The 23679-nt window shown below is 53.2% G+C and overlaps 2 protein-coding genes across 2 annotated transcripts in view; both read left to right on the top strand.

The window, feature by feature from the left end:
• The first annotated feature begins 1070 nt into the window (after positions 1–1070).
• On the top strand, positions 1071–21212 carry LOC121659886 (TRAF interacting protein). The gene is made up of 16 exons (XM_042018504.1): positions 1071–1232; positions 2400–2457; positions 3708–3791; positions 7696–7735; positions 10321–10448; positions 12956–13050; positions 13653–13766; positions 14665–14752; positions 16262–16351; positions 16561–16649; positions 17369–17524; positions 17725–17773; positions 18301–18426; positions 18952–19002; positions 19961–20062; positions 20386–21212. Exons 1-16 carry the CDS (start codon positions 1135–1137, stop codon positions 20539–20541), a joined length of 1524 nt encoding a protein of 507 aa, XP_041874438.1. The 5' UTR covers positions 1071–1134; the 3' UTR covers positions 20542–21212.
• A 2186-nt stretch (positions 21213–23398) lies between these two features.
• Positions 23399–23679, top strand: part of BSN (bassoon presynaptic cytomatrix protein) — an 89921-nt gene continuing 89640 nt past the window's right edge. The window contains exon 1 of the mRNA XM_042017890.1: positions 23399–23601. Within this exon, the coding sequence (XP_041873824.1) occupies positions 23399–23601 (203 nt within the window). The remainder of the gene's footprint in view (positions 23602–23679) is intronic.

Genomic DNA, 23679 nt, shown 5'->3' with positions numbered 1-23679 from the left:
CCACCGCCCCGGAGCCCGCAGCCCCCGGCACGCCGCCAGCCGCCGCGCAGCCCCCGGCCCCCGGCACGGAGCCCGCCACCACGTGTAACGAGGCCGGGGCCACCGCCGAGCCCCCCAGCGAGCAGAGCGGCTGAGCGGCCCCCGCGCCCCTGTACATAGCCCCGGCATGGCCCCCCCTCCCCCGCCTGCGCCCCCTTTTCTACGTGCCCCGCCGGAGAGCCGGCCGCGGGGCAGAGCCCTGCATGGCGCCCGTTCCCCCATGTCCTCCCAGCTCTCTCAGTCTGTCCCCCGCCGCCGTCCCCTCCCCCGGGGATGCCCAGAGACGCGGAGCAGCCCGCCCCGGCCGCACGCCCCGCAGCGCTGGGGGGGGGGGTGGGCGCCGCGGGGCCCCCCGGGACACGCGTGCATGTGTGGGACCGCAGGAGGGGCCGCGCGGGACGGAGCGGGGGCCGTCCCGGAGACCCCCTCTTCGTCCCGGCACCCCCGGGGGGGGGACACGGGGACCCGGGGGCAGCCACACGGCTCCCCACGCGTTGTGCCTGGAGGACTCCCACTGCCCCCCCCGTGCCCCCTCCCCGGTCCCCGCTTCCCCCCTCGCAGCTGCATGCCTGCAGGGCCGGCTCTGCCCGCGGCTGCCGCCGCCGCCCCGCGCCCCGCCGCTGTCTCTCTGGCAAATAAAGACCCCGCTGAGGACAAACTGAGACAGCACCAGCGCCGCCTGCCCAGTCTCTCTGTGGGGCCGGGGGTCTGCCACGCGTGCCGGCAGCACGGGGGGGACTGGAAGCGGCACCGCTGCCCGGGCGGCGAAGGCAGCAGGACCCCGTGAGCGCTTGTCCCCGGGAGGAATGCCGGGTGCCATCGCTGGGCTCCGTGCGGCGCCGGCGGGGCCCGGGGGCGCGGCTCCCCTCACGCCCCGCCCGGTCCGGCCCCGCCCCCTCAGCCCAGCCCCGCCCTTGGCCCCGGAGCGGGAGCCCCTGAGGTCACTTCCGGGGCGGGCCGGAAGCGGCGCACTCGCGGTCGCGTTTAAACGGCGCGGGGCCGCGCGGCTGCTCCGGTCCTGGGGTTGCGGCCCTCGGGAACCCCCCTTAACCTCCGCTGACCTCCCGAACCCCTCCCAAACTCCCCGGCCTCGCCATGCCCATCCGCGCCCACTGCACCATCTGCTCCGACTTCTTCGACAACGAGCGGGACGTGGCGGCCGTGCCGTGCGGGCACACCTTCCACCAGGCCTGGTGAGCGCCGGGGCGGGCGGGGGCTCGGGCCGGGCCGTGGGGTCTCAGCTACGGGCACCTTCTGTGGCCCCGCGCGAGGGCTCTGAGGAATTCACGGAGCTGCCGCAGCAGTCCGGGCTGCGCTGGTTACGCGTCTGAACAGACTGTCCCGGGAGGTGGTGGAGTCGCCGTCCCTGGAGGTGTTTAAGGAAAGACTGGACGTGGCACTTGACATGGTGGTGATAGGTCATAGGTTGGACTCGATGATCTCAGATCTTTCCCTACCTAATTGATTCTGTGGTTCTGTCACTGTGCTGCCTGCAGGCTCCCTTCTCCGGAAGAGCCAGTCTCACAGGGCATTTGGAGGGAGAGGTGTTGGATTATGGTGAAGCCTCCCTGGCAATTCCATGCTTTTCTTGCTGTGTTGCAAGTGTCTGTGTTGAAAAGAAATGGTTCTTCTGAGGAAATAAACTTTGTGTGGGGAGGGGATGGGTATTTACTTTCCTGGCTAACAAGCTTGGAGAGAGACCACGGGTGTGATTGTCACTTCTCACTCAGCAGTGCTGCTCGGGCCTGCTCTCTTTCAGCAGCCAGCAGAGCAGGAAGAGCTTCCAAAGGTAACCTGCCAGCTCCAAATCATTACCCTGCTCCCAAAATAAACCTTTCCAGTGTGATGTGATGGCTTGGTTGCAAAATGCATTAGTGGCTTTCCTGGGGAGCCCGGCAGGTTTGAATTCATCATCTCAGAGCAGAGCGAGGTGCTCCTCGCTCCGCAGATCCACGTTCAGTGGCACCCCTTGGAGCTGACCGGGCTGGGATCTCAGCTGTCACATCCTGATAGAGCAGCCCTTGTGCCACACTGTGTGCGGATGCGCTCGCTCCTGTGAAGCTGCGGCTGTTCAAAGCCTGTCTCCCAGAGAGATCTGAGCTCTACAAAAGCTCTGCCCTGTTAAAGATAAGCTCACATGCTAAATTCAGCCAGGAATTGTCTTGGAGATGCATGTGGAGCATGCGTGTGGAACACGGCTCTCCTGTCGGCCCCAGCACCGGCCTGAAGGTTTACGGTTCTGCTTTAGTGTGCAATGAGGAATCACATCCTGACGTCTCCTGGGGAGCTGGGGGATGGCCCCTGGAAGCAGTGCTCCAGAATTTTGAGGATTTACTGTATGTTTTCCTTTTCTTTCTCAGCCTCATCCAGTGGTTTGACACTGCACCGAGCCGGACATGCCCGCAGTGCAGAAGCCAGGTAAAGCCATCCCCTGTGCACACCTGTGGCATGGTGCTCTGCAATGGCACCAGGGAGCCGTGGCCTGGGGTGATGCCAGAAAAGGCTCATGGTAGAAAGCAGAGGGACTTTCTGTCACTTGGGACTCTCCAGAGGCTGAAAGGATGAACTCCCTTCCACATCCCTTCTGGTAGCAGTGGGCTGAGGGTGCCCTGCCACTGTCTGCACTGCAGCTCCTTTAGAAAAGGGCTCTGGGTTTCCACAGTTTTTACTTAGGCTGGGTAAGTATTGGCATGATGACAGAAGGGGCTGCAGGGGCTTAACAAGGACACCTGACCTGTGTTTCTGGCGTGCCCAGCCCATTGCTGTCAGGTGAACAGCCCGTTCTGCTGCACGTGGGCCTTACAACCCCTCCTGGCTCCACAGCACTTGACCCTCCCTTGAGAAAAGCAGTGGCTGGGGAGGGAGGGAGGGAAGGATGTGCTCAGCTTCTGAGATAGGAAGCTGAGGCTTGGGTTTCCATTGGCCTAACTGGGACCTGAACTTCTTTGAAGTCCCTTGTGTCACCAGCCTTAATGCCACCAGTAGGTCTTGGCATGCAGCGGCTGCAGGAGATGTTTCCTTGCTCTCAGATGTAAATTTTCAGCCAGCTGCTACTTGGGCTTATTCTCTGTTCGTGCTTCTTTCCTCCTCTCAAGGTCTTGGCCCTTGTTCCTTCCCTGACTTGTTGATTCCCTCTGTTCTTCTCTGCCTCTTACATCTCTGGGTTACCATGGAGTTATCGCGAAATAACATCTTATGTGGCAGTAACCATGCAATTAGCTGGTGTCATGACTGTATATAATACTTAAAACACAAAGCTGTAACTGCATGGGGGAGGTGTGGAGAGCTATCAAATTCAATTACAGCACCTTCTGCCTGCAGAAAGCAGCACGTACTTCTGTCTTAGGATTTGGCATCATGTTAGCTCAGCATCAGCTGCTTGGGCCTGAGCTGCCAGAGAACAGACTGCGCTCGATTCAGAAATGTCTGAATCTTTCTGCTGCGGCTCAGGAGCTTGGCTGGAGTCACACTCCCAGAAACTGAGTGGGGGGTCTGCTGCTGTGCTGTTGAGCCAAAGCAGAGCATCGCCACTAATGGTGTCAAACACGTGATCTGATTTGCCTTTCATGGCCTTGTCACAAGACGGTACCTTCTCCCCCTCCATCTGTCTTCCATATCCGTTGTTTCCATATTTGTACCCATCAAACTCTTCTGTCTCCTGTGTTTAGGTCAGCAAAAGGCACATCATCAATAAGCTGTTTTTTGATGTTACCCTGGAGGAGCAAGCAGCACCGGATGCTGAGACCTTGCAGGTAACTTGACTGGAGGGTTCTTTCCTCATGTGATGCTTCAGCCTCCTGGAAGTGTGGCCTGGCCTGCTGGTCCTCTGCCAGCAGGTGCTTTCCAAGCTGGAGTTTGCTGTGCTCATGTTTCTGACCTGAAGCATATCGGTCTCTGTGGTGATTTAGCATTCCCCCTGACCAAATCCCCTGTGGTGACTCAAGGAGCCTCCTCTACTTCCTGCTCTTCCTTGTACTTCTCACTTTACCTGGAAGCCTCCTGAAGCAGCATCACATCAGACTGCTGTTTCTCCCTTGGGAATGAGGGTACAGAGCTGTTCCCGAAGGCAGGAGAAGGGAAATCCGAGATGCAGCAAATTGCTGCTGGTATCTGTGGCTTGTGAGCCCTGCTAACCCCTCTGGAAAGAAAGGGCCGCTGGAGGAAGTGCCCCCTCCTCCCTTCTGTGCAGGGAGGTTGGTTGTGCAGATTGAAGGGTGTGGGGCAGTGTGATGATGAAGTCATGATTCCTCAAGAGAGATTAGGAAAGGGATTGCTTGAAGCCACACCAGCAGTGGTGAACAGTGGGGAGGCTGGGTCCTGGCAGGATCTTGGCTGGAGCTGGGATGCTGGGTGGTGTGCTCCAAGTGCCACCTTTGGGTGCGGAGAGTTGGGGGTGAGTAGGGATAAACACAGAGTGGCTGTTCCATGTTCTCCTTTGTGTAGTGGGGATGAAACATGGCTCCTTCTGTCTTGGAATTATCTGTTCCAAAAAAAGGGTGGCCAGTTGACCTCGGTATAACAGGACGCTTGTACCCTCTTGTGTTTAGAAGCAGCATGTGCAGCAATTACCATAATTAACAGTTGCCATGACAATTCTATATGTACTTCGTATGTCTTTAAAATGAAGCCAGCCAGACTAGAATGTCAGTATCACTGTCTTTCTCCAAGACTGCCAGTGATGAAACTGAAGGCCAAAGTGTGCTGAGGAATGGAGGAGCATCCTGGGCACTGGGAGCTGTGTGCCCTCGCAGCAGATGAACATTTCCTTTTGTACGTATAGAGATCCGCTCTCACGAGTGTAATGAGATGAGTGACTTGGAAATGGGTTCCCTGGAGAGAATTGCCCTAGAAAAATCTTCCTGTTCCCTCTCACCCCTGCCCCAGGGTTCCCCCAGCCTTCTGCTCCAGGCAGGCTGTGCTGAACTGCTCCCTTGCTCAAGGGCAGGATTGTGGAGCTGCTCATGCACAGCAAGCTTAATGGTAATTCCTCCTGCTCCTATAAATCTTGTGTGTGTCTGTCAGAGCAGCATCTAGCCCCAGTGTACAGCCTGCTTAATGAGGGCACCGAGGTCACCAGCAGAAAGAACCAAATACTTTTCTGGGTAAATCAGCATCATTAGCTTGTGTGGGTATTCACTGCTGTGTGCGCTTGTACAGGTTGCTGCTGCGTTTGTCACCAGCTTCATGTGGTGTGCTGCCTTGTTTTTGGAGGACATGGAGAGCCTTAAGAATACAGATGCCTTGTTCACAATGGGTGAAGGACTAATTTCCATCTAGGTGGGAGGTCTGTCTGTGATGGAGTGTCTGATTCTGGCCAGGCAGTTCAAAGCAAGTATATGGTGGGCCAAACCCAGGCTCTTCAGAGGATGAGATAAGAATTGCTGGCATCCTCGGCCAGAAGCAATTTCACTTGAAGAAAAAAAAAAAAAATCCAAGGTTTGTGATGAACCACTGCCTCCAAGAGCCTGGGCATAGAGTGGTGTTCATCTCTGTAATCAACTGGAGCTGTATCCGTGCAGCCCACAGCTGTCCTGGAATGAGCATTTGGCCTCCTGCCATGAAAAGGATGTGTTAGAAAAGTAAAGTGTGTAGCTGTGGTCTGCTTGTCATCTTGGGGAGGCAAGCTTGGGATTCTCTTCAGAGTCTTTGGTACCCAGTGAAGTGATGGGAAGAGCTCCCTCATGATCTGAAACCCCTTCCTGTTGTTGCAGAATTAGCTGCATTATCTTTTGAACAGTAATTGTCTTTGTTGCTGTTCCTCACTCTTGCTGCCACTCTCAGCCAAAGGAGTGCTGGGGCTGTTTTGCTTTCCACTCCCAGGCTAAAACTTCAATGGAAACACCAGTGGGAACCTGAATCTCTTGAGTAGCTGCAGACCACAGGCTCAATGTCCAAGCATTTCTTTCATTACTGAACCTCAGTTTAACCTATCTTGATTTTAAAGATGGTCCTTAGTGAGCAGAACAGTCTCCATGTGGCTGTTCCCAGAGCAGGAAAAGGGTGAGTTTTGCGGTGTAACACCTCAGTGAGTCTGTCAAGAGCGGCTTGTGATCTGGGGAGCGGAGAGTTCTTCTTCCGAAGGAGATTTCAGCTTGGTGAAGAGGAGGTGGGGGAGGATTCCTGCCTGTAAACCTGCTGGGGAAGGTGGAAGCCTTGGAGGACAGCTGTCTGTTTGTGGTCAGGATATACTCGTTTGATCTTGGGAAAATGTGCTCTCGTAACTCAGCCTGGCAGAGAGAGGAGAGCTTTTTTAGAGGAGAGAAAATTGGGAGCAGCTTTTAGGAGCTGTGGTGGAGGATGAGGGATTTCAGATTAAGTTGATGAATGAGGTGATGTTACATAGCAGCCCGCAGTAGCCCAGGATTTCTTTGCTATCATGATAATTAGCCCATCTTGTGAGCTCACTAATCGTTCCTGAATAGGACTCTGAGGAAGCTGCTTCAGAATAGTTCCTGCAGCAGAGTTAATTCCACATTAGCCCTCCAGCAGTTGTGCCCCTTGGGGCAAATCCCAGTCAGCTCTGCTAGGCTTTGCATTTAGTCCCTTCTGCTTACCAAGCTTTACATCCCACATTCTCTTTCCTGCCTTTATTGTCACTAGCAGAGCCTCACTCCGGTCCCATCAGAGCCGTGGTCACTGCTGGTGCTATTCTCGGCTCAGATTTGCATGTAGCATTCTGGGTTGCACAGATTTGTGTGCCTGTGCTGGCATTTTATTGTGGTTTTATTCCACTGCAGTTCTTGCCTGACTTGTTATGTGCTTTCCTCTGCAGTTCTCTAACACAGCTTTTTAAGTCATCTTCTGTTGACTCTTTGCTGCATATATTTCTCTCTGGTTTTTATTTTAAATATATATATAGATATAAATAGCTTCTCTTTTTAACCTCTCTACATTTCCTTTGGCTATTTGCCAGTGTTAAGTTATATCACTTCATTATCTCTAATTTAAACTACAGGGCATTTGCTGCCTCTTTCTGATCCTTGATGAAGGCGTTAGAAATATTTGATGTTTCTCAGACCCTTGTGGTACCCAGGAGATGTTGTGCACTCTCTGTTTGGCGTGTTATGGATTGGTTTCTCAGTGATCTGTTTCCAGCCATTCAATTGAGCTGTTAGCTCATATCAGCAACCCAAACTGCAGTGAGTTCAGTGTCAGCATGTCTGAGTGCATGCTTGGTTACCTTTTCAGATCTTCGGATGTGCCCTCCTGTCTCCCACCTGCATCTGATTAAAGTTCACTTCAGTTTAAAGAACTCTCAGTAATCCAGTTAGTCTGGCAACATCCCTGCCTTATTGCCTTGTTTAGGTAAAACATTATAAAAATTGTTCTTGCCTGACTTCCTGTGTTTCCCTGAGAGCCTTCCAAAATTATTCAGCTAAAACAGGATGACTGACAGTGTGAGAAACACAAGGTTGACAAGGCTAAGACAGAGCTGCAAACCTCTCCTCTCCCCCTGAAGAATGCCAGTTGGAGGTGCTCTTTCCGTTCCCTGTGATAGTCTGGGCTTGTAACTCTGTGCTTGTTGTTTCGGTGTTCCCTCCTTAGTACCTGCCTGGTCCAAACGTCCCGCTGAGAAACCTCTTAGGTCTTTTTAAGATCTGGTGAAAGCATCTCTGCAGGGCATTTCCTAATGCGTTTCTCTGTGTTGTGTTTCAGAATGAACTGGACAAGGTGAAGGCCCAGCTCTCCTTGAAAGGTGAGTTCCAGCTGCCTGCAGGGGATTGGCAGCCCACAATCAGCAGGTCCTGGGCTCTATCTGTGCCAGGTGGCTTGCCCAGGTCTGAGGAACCCTTGTGCAGAGGCCACCCCTCTCTGAAGCTGAGGGCATGATTCAGACTGCAAACTGTTTTGCTAGAACAACTTCTTCAGAGCTTTTTCTGAGGCGAGAACACCTAAAGCTGTGCAAAGCTTATATGACAGAGCCTGAGTCCACAGCCTGGCCCAGGTCTGCTGTACCTCAGGAACTCACTGTGGGTTTAAACAAGAAGATGCAAATTTTTTGCCCCCTTCCTAATCACAAGGTTACAAAATTGCAGCACAGCTCTATCCAGAATCAGCTTAAAAGCAAAAGCCTTGGTTTGCTTGCTGGGAAACTCACAGCTGCGTATGGCAAAGGCTCATTCCCTCCAACAGATGAGAGAGAGGGTGAAAGTGGTGTCCAAAAGCAGCAGTGGGAAGGCTTCGGGTTTGTTTGGCTGTTGCAGTGCCACATGTGTCGCGCGAAGAGCAGACGGAGTTCAGTGTGTGCGCACTTCCATCTTCCCATCTTTAATTTTAGAGGATGTTTGAGGGAGGCAGGAAAAGCAAAAGCCCTGGAGACTTGTCGATGGGTTTTAAGCATCGTCTGTAGGCAGCCTGTCATCAGAACATGAGTCATGAGCAGCAAAAGGAAAATGTCAGTCTAAGTGACAGAAATCCTAAAACATGCTAGCAGAAGGAGGAAAAAAAATGTTTAAAGAATGCTGGGGGCTCACCCACGCCCTGAGAGTTGTCTTTCCTCTGTGTTCCCTGCATGCACGAGACAGACATGAATAGCCAGTAGATTGAGGATTCAGTCCTTAGCCTGAGAGCAGAATTGGATGGTCTGCACGTCTCTATTCTGAGGCCTGTTCTCCTGCCAGCTTGGTTGAGTTTAGTGACTTGGTAGAGAGCCAGATCTTCTGGGGAAGGTGGCTGGGATTCTTGCTAGGATATTATCCAAGAAAAACTGCTTGAAGGCCCTGCTAATCTTCTCGGCTTCTGGTGAGTAGAGGTTGGATTTGACATTCCCTGTCCCATTCTCTTTTCATATTGGAAATGCGAAGCTCCTTCCCGCCTCCTGCCTCCTTTGCTGTGGGTACTCTGCTCTCTGCTGGTTCCTGTGTATAAGTTCTCCACGTGAAGCTGTGCTCTGCTGTGTGCGCTGCAGAGGAGCTGTGGAGCTGCCAGGCTCTGATCAGCCTGCAAATGGCTCGAGAGGTGCTGAGCTCCGAGCAGACCCAGCAGGCTCTGTGGGAGGCACTCTGAATGAGTTGAAAACTCATTCCTGCTGCACGGAGGGGTTTGATTCCTGCCATCTGCCTCTGGGCAGCTGGGAACGGAGGAGGGGGAAGCCCTAACTCTTTTGGTGGGTGTGGAGTCCCTGCAAATGCAAGGGAGCATCTCCAGGCACTGCTTCTGGTGAGAAAGGGTTATTCAGATCAATGGAGAAGCTACCCGCATGCTTCTGCTGGAACACGTTGCTCTCTTGTTCCTCGGTCCCACATGGCTCTTTTACTCCCTGATTGAACAGTGGAGCTTCACTGCAGGTCATGCTTCCACAGGATGTGGATGCAGAATTTGAAACTGGATGGCTTGCAAGGAGAACAAGCTTTTTGGAAAGGCTTTCTTTGGCTCTCTACTATTGCCAGGCTGGAGCCACAGGTGATTTTAGCAAAGACCAAAGATGCTGAGCTGAGGATTTTACCCTGCTCTCAGCAGGGTTAGGTGGAGGGGTTCCTGCTTTCCCTCATTATCCAGCTGCTTTGAGCTTGTTGGTGTTGCTGGCTGTTCCCTGCATAGGTCTGGCAGCTCCTGATGGTGGTTGTTGCTTTCTGAGCTGTTCTTCCCTTGTCTCCACAAAACAAATTGAAATCTGGTGGTGTTTTCCACCACCTTCTCTCTGGTGGTCAGATGCATGTGCTTTGCTCCTGGATTGCCAAGGGGAGGGGGCAGCAGGACTCAAAAGATTTTGTGACATGCAAAAAGTGGGCACTTGGGGAATCTACTTAAGCTGTCATTTGTCCTACAGTGTCCCAGTGTCACTGCCTCCTGCCCTTTGATGTAGGTGCTATGGCCGGTGAGGGCATGTGCAGCAGCTTTTGGACCACTTCAATGGCCCCCAAAGGGGTTCTTGACACACAAGGTTCCATGTGGAGAGGATGGATACAAAGCTCTGTTCTCCAGCTCTATGGCAGCTTGGTGTAACTTGAGAGGAATTATTTCCTTGTGCAAGCCTGGCTTTGAGAAAACACAAGAGTTAAGATACATCATCTTAATGCTAGCAGGGCTGGCACTGGAGAGCTATTAAAGGGTATTTTTTATCTTTAGTAAAGAAATCTTGAAGCCTGCTGGCACTGAGAGAAGCAATTGCTCAGTACAGACCCTGGTGCAGACAGCACTTAGAGAAATGGCTCTCTCCAGGAATGGCCAAATCCTGGCAGCCTGAAGCTGAGCCTGCAAGCAGTCTGTGTGCTTCTGCTGCTGTGGTGCAGCTGGAGTCTGGGTTACCAGGCCATGACCTTTTTCTTTCTTCTTTTCCAGAGAAAGAAAAGAGGGAATGCCAGGCTGTTGTGGACGGGCTGAGGGACACTCTGGATGTGCGCAATGCCACAATAGAGTCGCTCCAGAAGGTGGTGGGAGAGACAGAGATGCTGTGCTCCTCTCTCAAGGTACCCTTCCTGTCCCCAGCAGGACTAACCATCATGCAAGTCAGTGTTAATTCAGTTGAAGATGTCTTCAGATCCTGCTAATAAAGAGATTGTGCTGGTGGGATTTCGGGTTTGGTGCCTGGGTTTTCATTTTGGTTTGATTAATTGAAGCAAGTGCTGTTGCTGGACTCGAGGTCCTGTTTGTGCTCTGCCTGAGGTGATTCAGAGGCATAAAAAGCCTACAGGCCTGTGGTTTGTGTACAGGTGCTCAAGGCAGAGGTGTCCCTGGTGAGGGAGAAATGCCAGCCCAGCCTGAGGAATGTGGCTGAGCTCGCTAATGAAGTGGCAGTGCTGGTCATAAAGGTGGTAGCAGGAATCTAGTGTGGGAACTAGCCCCAGCACCCTGCTGCTGAAACACTGACTCCCTGAGGTAGAATGTTCTTCTGAAATGGGTTGAGGCCAAGCAGGATTCAAGGAAAATTAGTTTCTTACTTTGACTGGGGGAGAAATCAAACTGAAAAATATGGAAGGGGAGTTGCAGGCTTCAGCTGAGTGAGGTCTGATCCAGCTAACTCTCCTGTCTCTGTTCTGTTGCCAGGGCTTTGCCTCAGGTTAGTAATGTTGTGAAGTCCAGGGATCAAATATTCCTGTTGTGTTTCAGTGTGCAGTGACTCAGTGTGTAGTCATGTACCATGCGTAAACAGGAAGAGGGTAAGAGCAGAAGCAGCTTTGTTGGGATGTCTTGGAGCAGCTTAGCCTTGGTGCTGGGCTGGGGTTAGGGTTAGAGGTTAGGGTAGGGTTAGAGTCTGTGCTGTGTGAAGGTGGGGTGCGGGCTGAAAGGTGGGGTACGTGCCTACTGCACTTCCCAAGCGCTCCAACCCAGTATCCTGAACTTCATCGTGTTTCTTGATCTGCAAGGCCAAGTGGCCCAGAGAGAGCCTGGGCAGAGATGTGTCATGATGCTGTCTTGCTGTATGCCATCTGCAGCTGGGCTCTTTTGGGAGGAAGCATCTGGGAGGTCTACCTGACATCAGGACAGAGTAAGGAATTAATGCCAGGCAGGCCTCACTGTGAGCCAGGACAACTGCTTTTGTTCAACCATGGGATTATATCCAATCTGCTTGCATGTAAAGGCAGCCTGGATCTTGGCCATGCTATAGATGCTGGTGTGATCCTGGTTAGGTCAGTGGCAGGATACTTCTGATGCCCCCTACTTCAGCAGAAAGAATTGTGACACTGGAAGCTGGTACTTGCTGCTCAACTCAGCATCTCAGTGCTTGGTTTCCCTGCCTCGACACCTCTGGAGGAGGCTCTGTGCTTATCTTCCCTGTTGCAAAACCCTCTCTGTATGCTTAAGTCCCTTTAATGAAAGCTGGGCAGGGCAGAAGGATTAGGGACCTGGAGGTATCTTTTCTGTAGTGTATGACATTTCCCAGCTGAACGCCAAGCGCTGTCTTAAACTGCATCATTAAAGATTAAAGCACTAAACTTCTGCAGTGAAAATACAGGCTTAACTTGCTGTGACGCAGGTTAAGGCTGCGAGCCAGTCCTGTCTTCTGCTGTCACTGTCAGTTTGCTGCTGTTGCAGGCTGGCCAAAGCTGGGGACTCTGCTCTGACCACTGCTGTGGGGATCTGAAGTGTTGAGAGTTCTGGTTAGGGGAAAGCCAAAGACAAGCTCTGGTTAAGCAAGAGTAACACATGAGCCTGCAACACTGTCCCTCCTCAACTTCCCAGTGGTTTCACAGCTGTTTGGTTTTTGTGGCAGGAAGTGGATAAAATCCTTAAACTTCTGTGTGGGAAGGAGCTTTACAAGGCAATGATCTTTTGCCAGGCCTCTCCCCGGAGTCAGCACTGTGATGAAACCAGAGTTCTTCAAAGTTGCTGTGCAAGGTGCCCAGGCACATGCAAACCTAGACAGCACAGATGCATCAGAATGGTGCTAATTCAGCTCTCCCCATCCTCTGCCACAGTGCAGATGTGTGCTTTTCCAGCTCAGCTGAAATTCTGTGTTACTGCTGTAGAGCTGGAGAGGCGATGGTTGCAATAGGCTTGCAGCAGGTGACAGAAGTGCCCAGGTGGGGGTCTGGTTTGGCTGAGGTCTCCCAGAAGAGACCCACTCATTCCTATTTATGCTCTAAGGAGCTAGTGGCAAGGAGAGTTGGGAGGCTGAAGCACGGAGGGGTAGGCGACAGCAAGGTTTGCTTGCTGTGGACTCCTTTGCTTTTGAAAAACAAATTGTCACTGCTGCATACAGGGCACTGTGCAGCCCCTCCAGTGCTCCCAGCAGAGAGGGGCTACGACGTGGTTTCAGCTCCAGCCTTGCTGAGACCCTGCTGTGCCTGTGGAGAGCAGAGCTGGGGTACAGTGGGAGGGAGCTCAACTCTCCATAATCCCGGGCTGCTGAGGTGGTGATAGCATTTAGAGCTGATGTATGCTCCCAGCTGCCTGCAGTGCACATAAGCCAGGATGTTTCTCCAACAATCCCTGGAGCCTTACTAACGGTCTGTGTGTGCTTGCTTCCCTGTAGAAGCAGATGAAATTCCTGGAGCAGCAGCAGGAGGATAACAGAAGTTCAAAGGAGGAGGCCTGTCGGCTGCGAAACAAGCTGAGAACCATGGAGCGGTGAGACCCGGGGTGCTCCCTGGGCCTTGCAGGCTGGGCTGCACACCTCTGCCCTTTTTGGGGAGGGCAGGAGGGGTCCTGCTGGGCCTGCTGCAACACCCACCTCTATGTGCTTTCCAGCTTACCTGTAAGGTTGGAAATGGCTGCTTTAGCTGCCCTTGCCTGCCTGTGCTCTTGCCCCTGCTATGTTTCCAGACAGCTGCTCTCATTAAAGAGCAGCAAGGCAGGGTACTGGCCTCATCTCTAGTGCACTGAGCATGGCTATGTGCCATTTCTGTTATCAGAGGATGCTGGGGCAGAATGCCAGCCCAGGAACACAGTCAGCCACAGGGCTATAGGGACCAAGAGCTGGGCATCAGTTTCATGGCAGTATGTCTGTACAGCTGCCCCTTCTCTAGTCCAAGTAGTGCTGCTTTTCCCTAGTGAAAAGCCCTGCTTGGGGTGAGGCAGTTGTGTCTCTTCTCCCAGAGTGCCTGCAGCAGAAGCTCAGGCTGCACCAGCTCCTTGAAGGGGAAGCAGGGCTTTTGTCTCTTTCCCAGGTCTGTTTGTGATTCATGAGCTGAGGGTATGTTTTTGTTTGTGGGTTTTTTTTTTTTGTGCAGGATTGAGCTGTTGCTTCAGAGCCAGCGCTCGGAAGTGGAGGAGATGATCAAAGAGATGGGAGTTGGACAGGCAGCAGTGGAGCAGCTTGCAATCTACTGTGTCTCCCTCAAAAAGTAGGTGCTGCAGGCTTGGCACAGCTGGCTGGTGCTGTCCTGGGGGTGCCCAGGGAGAACCCTCTGTTGAGCATTGACAGGCACATGGGCTCTGCGGGGCCCTTGCCACCTCTTAGGGCTTCCACTGGGTTTTGACTGACAGATCCTGGGGACCTAGTTTGGAGCCTGTCACACTGAACTGTTCCTCTTGTCACTGTAGTGACATGTGTGTCACCATGGGAACTGTCTCCAGAGTTGTCAGTGCACCTATGAAGTGATGATGATTATTCCCTCCGCTTTCCTCTCATGCCCGGGGGAAAGCGAGCGGATGCGGAGCTCTGGGTTGTGCCCTGTGCAGCACTGCGCTGTGCAGCTGTGGCCTCTGGCAAAGCGAGCCTGCACTGTTGCCCTCCCCTACCTGGATATCCATCTGGTCCTGCTGGGAAAAAACACAGCTTTTTGTGTGCCTGTTCTGATGGCAGCTGAATAAGTGCAGCTTTGGTACAAAGCTGTAATGAGGCGAGTGTCCCTGTGGTGTAATTGGGAATGAATGTGCATGGCCAGTAGTGTGAAGTCTCTGAAAAGTCACTTATAGCAAAGTCCCCTGTTTGCTGCCAGCATGGAGGCTGTGCTCTGTTGTCTGTCTTTTCCACTGGCAACTGAAATATCTCTGGTTCCCATTTTGCTGGTGGAATCAAGCATGGTATCCTGTGTAGGTTTTTTCTCCCCTGTGGTGTAATGGAATGTCTGACACAGTGTTGGTACATTTGTCTCTGTTCCTTAAAGGGCTTTGTGTCTCCTGGGTTTTTGCTGGTAGCTCTGCAGGTCCAGAGCTTCAATTTAAGGGTCTTGGCTTGTCTCTGAGCAGTTCTGGCTCAACTGTCTTACAAACAGCGTGCCTCTTTGGGTCTCCTTGCAGGGAATACGAGAACTTGAAGGAGGCTCGGAAGATCTCTGGTGAGATGACAGAGAAGCTGAAGAAGGAGCTGTTTTCTGTCAATAACAAGGTAAAGGGAGAGAGTGTGAGTTGCCAGGGTGACATCTGGTCTGTAGATCCTTGTCCATAACTGAGGCCTAAGGCCTCTGCAGTGACCCCCTCCCACTCTGATCAGTACAGGTGTGTGAAAGGGTCAGGCTGGGGTTTCTGGGTCAGGATGTGATGTGGTGAGTGAGCAGCTCGTGGGCTGCTGTCAGGAGAGCAGTCGCTGGGGCAGCATGTGCAGAGCCAGCCAGAGTCTGGCAGGGAGCCTGTGCTGGAAGGCAGCAGCACGCAGGTGCTCCACTGCTCCCACTGGGTTCTGGAAGTAGCAATTCCTTCATCCGGCCACACTGCTGAGCACTCTGCTGCCAGCTCCTCCTGCTGCAGAGCTGGGCCCCAAGGAAGTGGGAAGGGGTTTGGAGCCAGTATCAGTTGAGCAGGGCTTAGTCCTGGCTTGGCACAACCAGTTACACCCAGCTTTGTGCCTTCAGCCAACTGAACTGGGTCAGGGCTCCCACTTCCTGCCTGTGCCTCGGCAGGAGAGGTTCCCAAAGTACAGTGAAGACACACAGGTGACCCTGCACAGAGCCTGCCTGGGCTGGTCCTGAGCTGGTGCAGAGCTTGGGGATGTTGACATGCCTCTGCTTCTGTGCTCCCCCTGCTCCCGGCCTGGCTGGGGTCTGTTAGCTCAGCTCAGGCAGGACTCTCTTTGTCTGTTCTGGTAGCACATCCCTGTGAAAAGCATGTGTGTGTAGCCTCGCTCCCCAAGGCACAGGTGTTCCCTGGGGCATCCCTGTGTCTAAGCCAACAAAGTGAGAAGTTGTGGGTGGATTTGGCCTACTTTTGTTACTCAACCATAGCAGTTGTCCCCTCAAATGGAGAAGGTTTTCAGATTGCTGTGCTGTGCTCCCCAGAGGAGTTAACCCCTACACAATGTGCTGCTGCTGGAATTAGGCTTTTCCTGGCTGAGTCAGACCTGAGCTGTGATGGCCAGCGTGGGTCAGGAGGATGCGAGTCAGTGCACAGAGGGCTCCAGGCTTGGCTGACAGAGAGCTGACTGTACCCACAGTCCATGAGCTGGCCCAGACTCCTGCACCCACAAAAGTGTCTGAAGTGGTAGCAGTCCACTTCCTGACCCCTGCTCCTGGCATGCTTCCCTGTTGAATCAGGCTTGTCCATGTGCCAGTACTGCTGATGGACAACCATCCTCCAGCCTGTGGTTTGTAATTCCTGTGCTCTGGTGTGTCCAAAATCCTGCAGGAATTCAGAACACAGCCACCAAGTGTTAGAGCAGGGAAAAACTGTTGCTGTCAGGCGTAAACGCTGGGCAAGCAGCCCTGGAGATCCCTCTGCAGGCAGCTTGTGGAATTGGGTAGGGATTGGACTGTGCTGATACAGGAGAGATTGGGCAGACTGACACAGGAAAATTGAGCCCTTAAGCAGGGGGAGTAGCATGTGGTGCAGAGCATGCTGCTCTCACAGGGCTCTGCAGTCCCCCTGACCCAGGTGTTGTAACCCACACTGTTGTGTTCTGCAGCTGCAGAAAGCAACTTCAGAGTTGGAGAAGACAAAGGAGGAGTTAAAAAGCACGCAGAAAGATCTGAAGAATGCAGACAAGGAGATCTTGGTGAGAATATCATTCCTCATGGCCAGCTGCCAGTTACTGCAGACTGGTCTGCAGCTGCAAAGGCAGGAGTTATGCTGGCTTTTGCTCAGTGGCTTAAGTTTCCCAGCCTACCTCTGAGCTCCACCTGATGCTGATTTATGGAAAAGGGGCAAAGTATCTACTGCTAAATCTTTCCTTATCTCACTATCTGCTTTCCCTTTTCTCTCCAGAGTTTGAAGAAGAAGATAGACATCCTGCAGGATACTCTGAAGGTCCCCTCTGTAACCAGGGAAACACTCAGTCGGCTAGTCTTTGAAAGGTTAGTGAGCTGCATCCTCAGATACCGTACTGACATGGAGGTGACAGCTCCAAAGCAAGAGTTGACAGTTTGACTGTCTGAGAAAGCAGTGCTAGTCTGGCAGGTGTTGCAGAAGTATGGCTGTTTTGTTCCTTGTGTCCTTTTCCTTGTGGCTGACAAGATGATGTCACACACATAGAAAAAGTCTGTGTCTTGGAGGGTTTGGGTCAGGAGGGGATGGAGGAATGGCCTGAGTTTTGAAAAAGTCTTTGTCACTGTGTCCTGCCTGGGAAACATCCCTAAAACTGCTCTTCTCATTGCTTTAGAGCTGGCCTTGTGATGAGAGTCCCCCTGGTGTAGGGGGACCAAAGATCTTAGCTAGGCAGAGAAATCTAGCCTGAAAAATGACATATTCTTTTATCCAGCCTTTCTTGAGGAGCCTATGCCATTACCCCAGTAGAGCAAGCTGGGTTGTGTCCATGGAGCAGCAGTGTGCCAGTGTGATTCCTGGGCTCTGGGTGCTGCTGTCACAGCGCTCATTATTTGAGGGGGAGCAGTAATTTGGGACACTGAATTTAAACTCTGGGGTTCAGATTGTCCTTTCTTTGACATATAAGCAGAACAGGACTCTGCTCCAGCTGCCACTGCTGTCTGAGCACTCAATGTCATGGGGTGCAGCTCTGCCTTCCCATGGGTGGCAGGTGGTGGCTCGGTGACTGATGCTTTTCTTGGCCTTGCAGCCCTGTTCCTGTGGAACTGCAGCATCCAAAGCTCCACCGCCCGTCCGACAGCGATGAGATCAATCTCGATGCTACTTATGATGTGGACACCCCTGAACACCAGCCCTGCACATCCCCCTTTGGCACTACAAAAAGGCAGAAGCTGGATAAAAAGCCGTGAGTTTTCCCTCCTCTTTCTGCTTCTAAAGGAGATCAAAGTCTCAGTGCTTTGGAAGTTGCTGTGTGAGATCAGATAGCTCTCCAGCTGCCTGATGGCGTGCTGCAAGCTTTGTCGTCATTTGCTTGGCCTTGTCCGTCCTTGCCAGCTCCACTTGAACAATAAATCTCTGCTGATTTGTTCCTTGGGCTCCTTACAGGCCTCCTGTGGTAAATCTGGCGAAGAAAGTTCTTAAGGAAACAGTGGAGGTAAAGGACTAATCTTGGTTTTTCTGTGTCGCCTCTTTGATTCTGCTGTTAACGAGCTTGGGATAAAGAATCCATTTTCTCCCTTGTGGCCATAGACTGGCCCATCTATAGAACCAGTCTGTGCGGCAAAGTGTTTTCCTTGATGGTCTCTTAGAAAAAACACTGTTGCTGCCTCAGGCCTCCTGGAACTGGGCAGGAGAAGGGAGGGTGGGGACCCACGTGCTTCTTGCTGATAATTCTGCCCCAGATGTGCTTCACGAACACTGCCTGGAGCTGACCACAAGGGCTGTGGGGTCAGCTGAGGTGGCTGTTCTCCCAGCCTTGCTGGGGGCAGTGTCCTGCCTCCTGGGCACTGTTCCACATGAGCCCCAGTTGGGAGGTTGGAAGCTGCTGGTTTTCAGCCTGACATATGGTATGGCAGTAACCATTACCTTAAATATGTCTGTGTTACTAGTGCTGCCTGTATGTGGACTCCATTCAGCAGATTGTGCTGGTTAAAGGGCTTTTCTTGTTATTTTGTGGGACAGAACAGGGCAGATGATCTGGAGGATGATGCTCTTAAAGGACTCTTGCCAGCATACATCAGGAACTCTGTTCTCTCCAAGAAGCCATCTTTGGGCAGTTTGTGGGGTCCCCACAAGAACATGGGCTCTGTAAGTATGACTGTCCAGTTGCTGAGTGTGCCCAGGCCTGGCACTGCCACCTCTGTCCTGAACTGACCCTGCAAGAGGAAGCAAACAAAGCTTTTACCTTGCCACATACAGTGTGTGGAAAATAAATCTCGGAGCACAACCTGGCTACTTCCCAGTCCTGCAGAGCTCCAGGGATGACAGATGCTCATTCCCTTCCTGGCGGCAGACTAAGTGGCTCTCAATGTCCTATTCTTCTACCTCCTTGGAGCTTAGAGTGTTCTCCTTGTATTCCTCCATCCCAGTGACAAAATCCTAAGCCTTGCTTGGCTTGTCTCAGAAAGTAGCCCAATATTCCCAAACTTTATTCTACTCATGAGTCTTTTTCCAAAAGTGAGGGCTTAGTGCAAGTACTGAGTGTTTCCAAGTGCCTTTAACCCCTCTCCAGAGTGTGTGGTCTTCAAGACTCCCCCTTCCCCATAACTAGCATGAGGGGAGGTAGCCAAGGCTCTGTGTGCTGCTCCAGGCTCATTTGTTTTTCTCTCCTAGGTGAGGACGGGCTACGATGGCATGGGAGGCAGGACAAAGTTCATAGAGCCAGTATCCTTTCCTGGAGCTCATGTGGCAGTACTGGTGCTGTGGGCACCTCATTTCTATTCCTCCTCTTTAGTCTCAGTCAACAAAAAACGGACTTGGGATCCTCAAAGAATGATCTGATTTCTCTCTGAACAAATTGGCAGAGGCTTCAAGGACCTGAACTTGCTGAGAGCACTTGTGGCTGGTTCAGAGGAGCACATCAGCTAGAAATCAGTGCAATTTGCAGGGACTGCCTTGAGATCTTATAGCAGCAGTGTTGCTGGCTGTGTGCCTGCCAGCCCGTGCAGCCGGAGCCCTCATGAGCCCTCATTCCTGTGGGATGCTGCTGCTCTGCTCTGGTGAGAAGTGGCTGGGCTGAGCTCACCCCGTGGGTGTGGAGCTGCTCCTGCCTTGGGATTGCTCTCCCATGAGAGGCTGCAGGCTCTGGCTGCTCTGCCTTTACCTGTACAGTGTCCTGGCTCAGGAGGTCTTGCCACTCGAATTGATATGCTGTTAAAATGCTGTTTTATGTGCAAGGGGATAGCATAGAATCATTAATATTGGAAAAGAGCTCTAAGATGAGAGTCCAACCATTAACCTGGCATTGCCAAGCCCACCGCTCACCCATGTCGCTAACCACCACATCTGCATGTTTTTTGAACACTTCCAGGGACTTCTACCACTTCCCCGGGCAGCCTGTTGCAATGCTTGACCACCTGTTTAGTGGAGAGATGCTTCCTAATATCCAGTCCAAACCCCCTGTTTGGGAAATGTTCCCTGACTCATGGGATGGGAGTGTGTCTGAGCTCTGCTGCTGTGAGAAGGTAGCAAAGCCCATCCCGTCCTGCAGGGAGTTCTTCCTTTGATGCAGATGCGTGGCTAGGTCCCAGGTCTATGGTTCAGGCTGGACTGCAGCAGGTGTTGGATCACTTGTCCTCCCCGGGGCACTGATCTGTGCTTTCCTTGACAGTTTTACCTCCAGACAAACTTGGCAGAAATCCGTCCATTATCAGTGAGGAGCAAGAAGAAGGTCTCCAGACCAGCGTCTGCAGCTCCTTCTTCGTCTTCTTCCGGCAGCAGCCAGGTCAGAATGGACACTTTCCTGCTGTGAGAGCCCCTGCCTTCCTGGGAGAGGCTTGGAAGAGACTGCAGGGCAGAGCACACTTGCCCAGAGCCTGGCACGAGGCAGTGTGCAGCCACCACTGCCTGGGTACTGTTTGCAAAGCACTGATGCTGCTTTGTGGCTGAGATGAGCTCCCCTGTGGAGAATCCTGCCCTTACAGCAAGCCAACAGGAGGCCAAGCCTCTGGCTAATGCCTGGACTGAGTTGCCCTCCTTGTTTTACCACTCCTTCCTCCTTTTTTCATGCAGAATTAACAGGGTTTTCTTGCATTCTGGCCTCCTCAGAGCTCTGCAGTTGCTGCTGCTTTGGGCTCTCTGGCACCAGGTGGAACTGCACGTCTTGGAAGCAGCCACAAGCAGGAGGTGCAGGACGAGTGTCTGGGATGTCAGTCTGAGAGCAGCAGGGAGAATGGACCTGGACCAGCTCCATGCCTGGTGTAAATAGTTCCAAGAAAGTTTACTGGAGGAAGAAGTGTGTAGAGCAACCTGTGTGGCTGTGGAGTGTCTGTATATTCATCGTCAAATTAAACACTGTCCCTCAACCACAGGCCTGTGGGGGCTGGGGAGATCTACAGGTGGGCCTGGGCCCTGTCTTGTTTTGGGCCATGAAGTCCAGAATGGGTTGTGCACGCTTGGCACTGAAACTGCTGACTGGGGAGGAAAGTATTGGGGTGAGCCCCTGCTCCACTCCGAAGCAGAGATAGGTGTGCTGGTGTGACCTCTGTGCATGGCACGTGTTGGTGCAAACTTGTTTGTTAATTCCTGTGTTTTAATAAGATTGTAGAGTATTTTTGTTATTTTGTAACTGTTCTGCCTTGCCATTAGAGGGTTTGGAATGGCCTGGAGAAGTGCTGAAGAATGGCTCCCTTCAGGGGAGGGGAAGACTGGTGGGGCTGAACCTGTCTGGGTTCTTCAGCTTGGAGCCATGCAACAAGAAATCCACACCTGAAGCAGGGCTGTCCAAGCTGCAAGGAACAGATGTGGTGAGGCACCTAATACAGCACTCTACTGCACAAATCTGACATTTCCTATTTCCAGCTGCCTCAGGCCAGAATGTGTAGTACCTGCACTGGCTGAAACCATGTTTTTAGGGAATAAAATATATTGCTGTGCACGCTTGTTAACGCAACTGGCTTCTGAGCATTTTCCACCCTCTTGCACCTCAGGGTGGAGGTCTTAGCTTGGGTGGTGAAGGTAGGGTGATGGATGTGCTCAACCCTTCAGAAATCTTTGGGGTGCCAGCCCTTGGAAGACAGAGGCCCCTTGTGCAGGGAAGGACAGTGGTGGGGTGAGGCCATGTGGAAAGTGATGCCCATCCCCAGGGAAGTGGACAAGGCAAAGCCCTGCAGAGCATGAGCTGTGTCTCACCTGCATCACCTGAGGCTGAATTCAGTGGAATGGGGGGAGAGTTTGGAGGAGCAGGAGAGGGTTCAGACGGCTGGAAAAAAAAGCTGGGGGGAAGGGATGGGGGACTTAATCGAGCAAAGTAAATTCTACATAGGAGAACCGTGGGAGAGGGTCTGCAGAGAGCCTGCTATGCCCTGTCCTGGTCCTTTCAAGGTAGGTATCAGGTGTCTGTAAAATGTGAGACACTTGCTCTGGATCTCTCCAGTTCAGGAAGACCCTTTTAAGGAGGCAGCAGTGACAGTGTGAGTGTGTGACTGGTGGGGGATATGGGCTTCCATGCTGGGGATGCTGGAGAGCTGGTGTTGTGTCTCTCCATAAAGGGAGAAGAGATCCCAGCCTGCAGTGGAGGTGTTGAGAAGGGGTTTTGGGGCTACGTTTTGACATGATGTCAGGTTTAAACTGAAGTTTGAGCACCTTGGCTGGGCACTAGCTGCACCAGTGCTGTTGCTGGCAGCTGCTCCAACCTCTGCACGTTTAAAGTGGATGTTTTGAGTCTCCGGTGTGTGGGTTGTCACATCACCTCAGGAAAAAAATCCAAACAAACCGAACATTTTTTTTGTGTGTCCTGGCCCCCTGCTCCATCCTGGTTCATTTCATCCACTCCTGCAATCTTACTTCCCATGGACTTGTTGCTGCTGGGTTGTTTCTGATGTAGTTTTGTTTTGGTTTATTGCACATGTCTGTTGCCCCTGCCCAGAACTGAAGCTGTTTTATTCTCTTGCTCAGTGCTTTCAGTTCCTCCAAAGCTCTCTTCCTCCTGTATTACACCTTTCGCACCCCACACCTCCTCCTCAGGGTTACAGCAGTGACCTCCAGCACCAGCTGCCCCTTCCCTGGGCTGGGGGATACAGAAGGGGCGGGGAAGGGGCTGCGATCCCTTGTTCCTGGGGCTTGTTGGAGCCAGTTGCTATTTCGGTGCACTCCGAGGTGAGGCTGGACCCAGTTTCACGTTTATTTTAGGGTTTAGTGTGTGTGTTGACTCACAGCCCATGAAAAGCAGCCGCCAGCACTACCCGGGCTGTGTCGGATCTCGGCTCCGGCGGGGCTGGCGCTCCCGGGGGCAATTTTTGGTCCCCGCTGGGGTCCCCCCGAGGGGGATTCCGGGCCGCAGGGTGGCAGCAGGGGACCGGCGGTGGCCCCGTTAATTACCGCCCCTCATTAACAGCAGGTGGCAGGAGGGAGCCCCGGCGGTGCTGGGCGTACTCCCACAGGCACCGCTGCCCTCTGACGCCATGGGCAGCCTCTGACCTCACACAGAGAGAGCGTGGCCATTGGCTGAGTGCTCCGTGACTTCATGGGAAGAGGGGGATCTGGTTGGCTGAGCCTGGAGCTTAGGGAGAGCGTGTGAGCCCTTTGGTTCAGCCCTGTGATGTCATGGAAGAGCAGTGGTGGTCACTGGCTGGGCTCGGGGTGACCAGGGGAGGGATGGGGTGGTTATTAGCTGAGGCTGCATCGCCTCACCAGAGAGCCTGTGCTCTCACAGGGAGAGGCGTGTGCTCATTGTCTGGCTGAGAGCGATTGCCTGGGCTAGCCCATGCTCTCATGAGGTAGCAGCGTGCTCGTTGGACAGGAGCATGTGACGATGCAGGGCTGCCTGCGACCTTACAGGGAGCAGGACAATCATTGACTGGCAGAGTGTGACATCACAAGGCAGTACATGACCTCACAAGCATGCAAGACACTCATTGGCTGGCAGGGTGTGATGTTATTGGACAGCCCATGACATCACGGGGGAGGTGGGTGCTAATTGGTTATCAGGCTGTGACTTCCAGGAGCAGCACATGACTTCATGGAGGAGGGGACCTCTCATTGGTCGGTGGTGTGTGACATCGTGCAGCACCCCATGACCTCATGGGTGACTGGGTGCTCATTGGCTGTTCGGTGTAACCTCATGCAGTACTGCGCGCCCATTGGCCGCCGGGGCGTGACGTCACGGAACACGGCCCCCTCATTGACGGCCAGCGCGGGAGCTGGCGTGGCGCCGCCTGGCGGGCGCGAGCTCTGGCTCTGCGCGGCGCCGATTGGCCGGCGGGCGGGGCGGGGCGGGGCCTGGGGGCACGTGCCGGCGGGGCCCTGGCGGGCGGGCGGTGATTGGTCGGGCGAACGCGCGCGCGCCCGCGGCGCGGACCACCCACCCACACATCACGCCACGGCGGCCTACACGAGCGCACA

The sequence above is a fragment of the Corvus kubaryi genome, unplaced genomic scaffold (genome assembly GCF_017639235.1).
Source record: "Corvus kubaryi isolate FWS band 111438036 unplaced genomic scaffold, C.kubaryi_AGA036_p1.0 124, whole genome shotgun sequence".
NCBI classification, from domain to species: domain Eukaryota; kingdom Metazoa; phylum Chordata; class Aves; order Passeriformes; family Corvidae; genus Corvus; species Corvus kubaryi.
The sequence above is the reverse complement of the archived record's forward strand: the minus strand, read 5'-3'. Positions and strand labels throughout refer to the sequence as shown.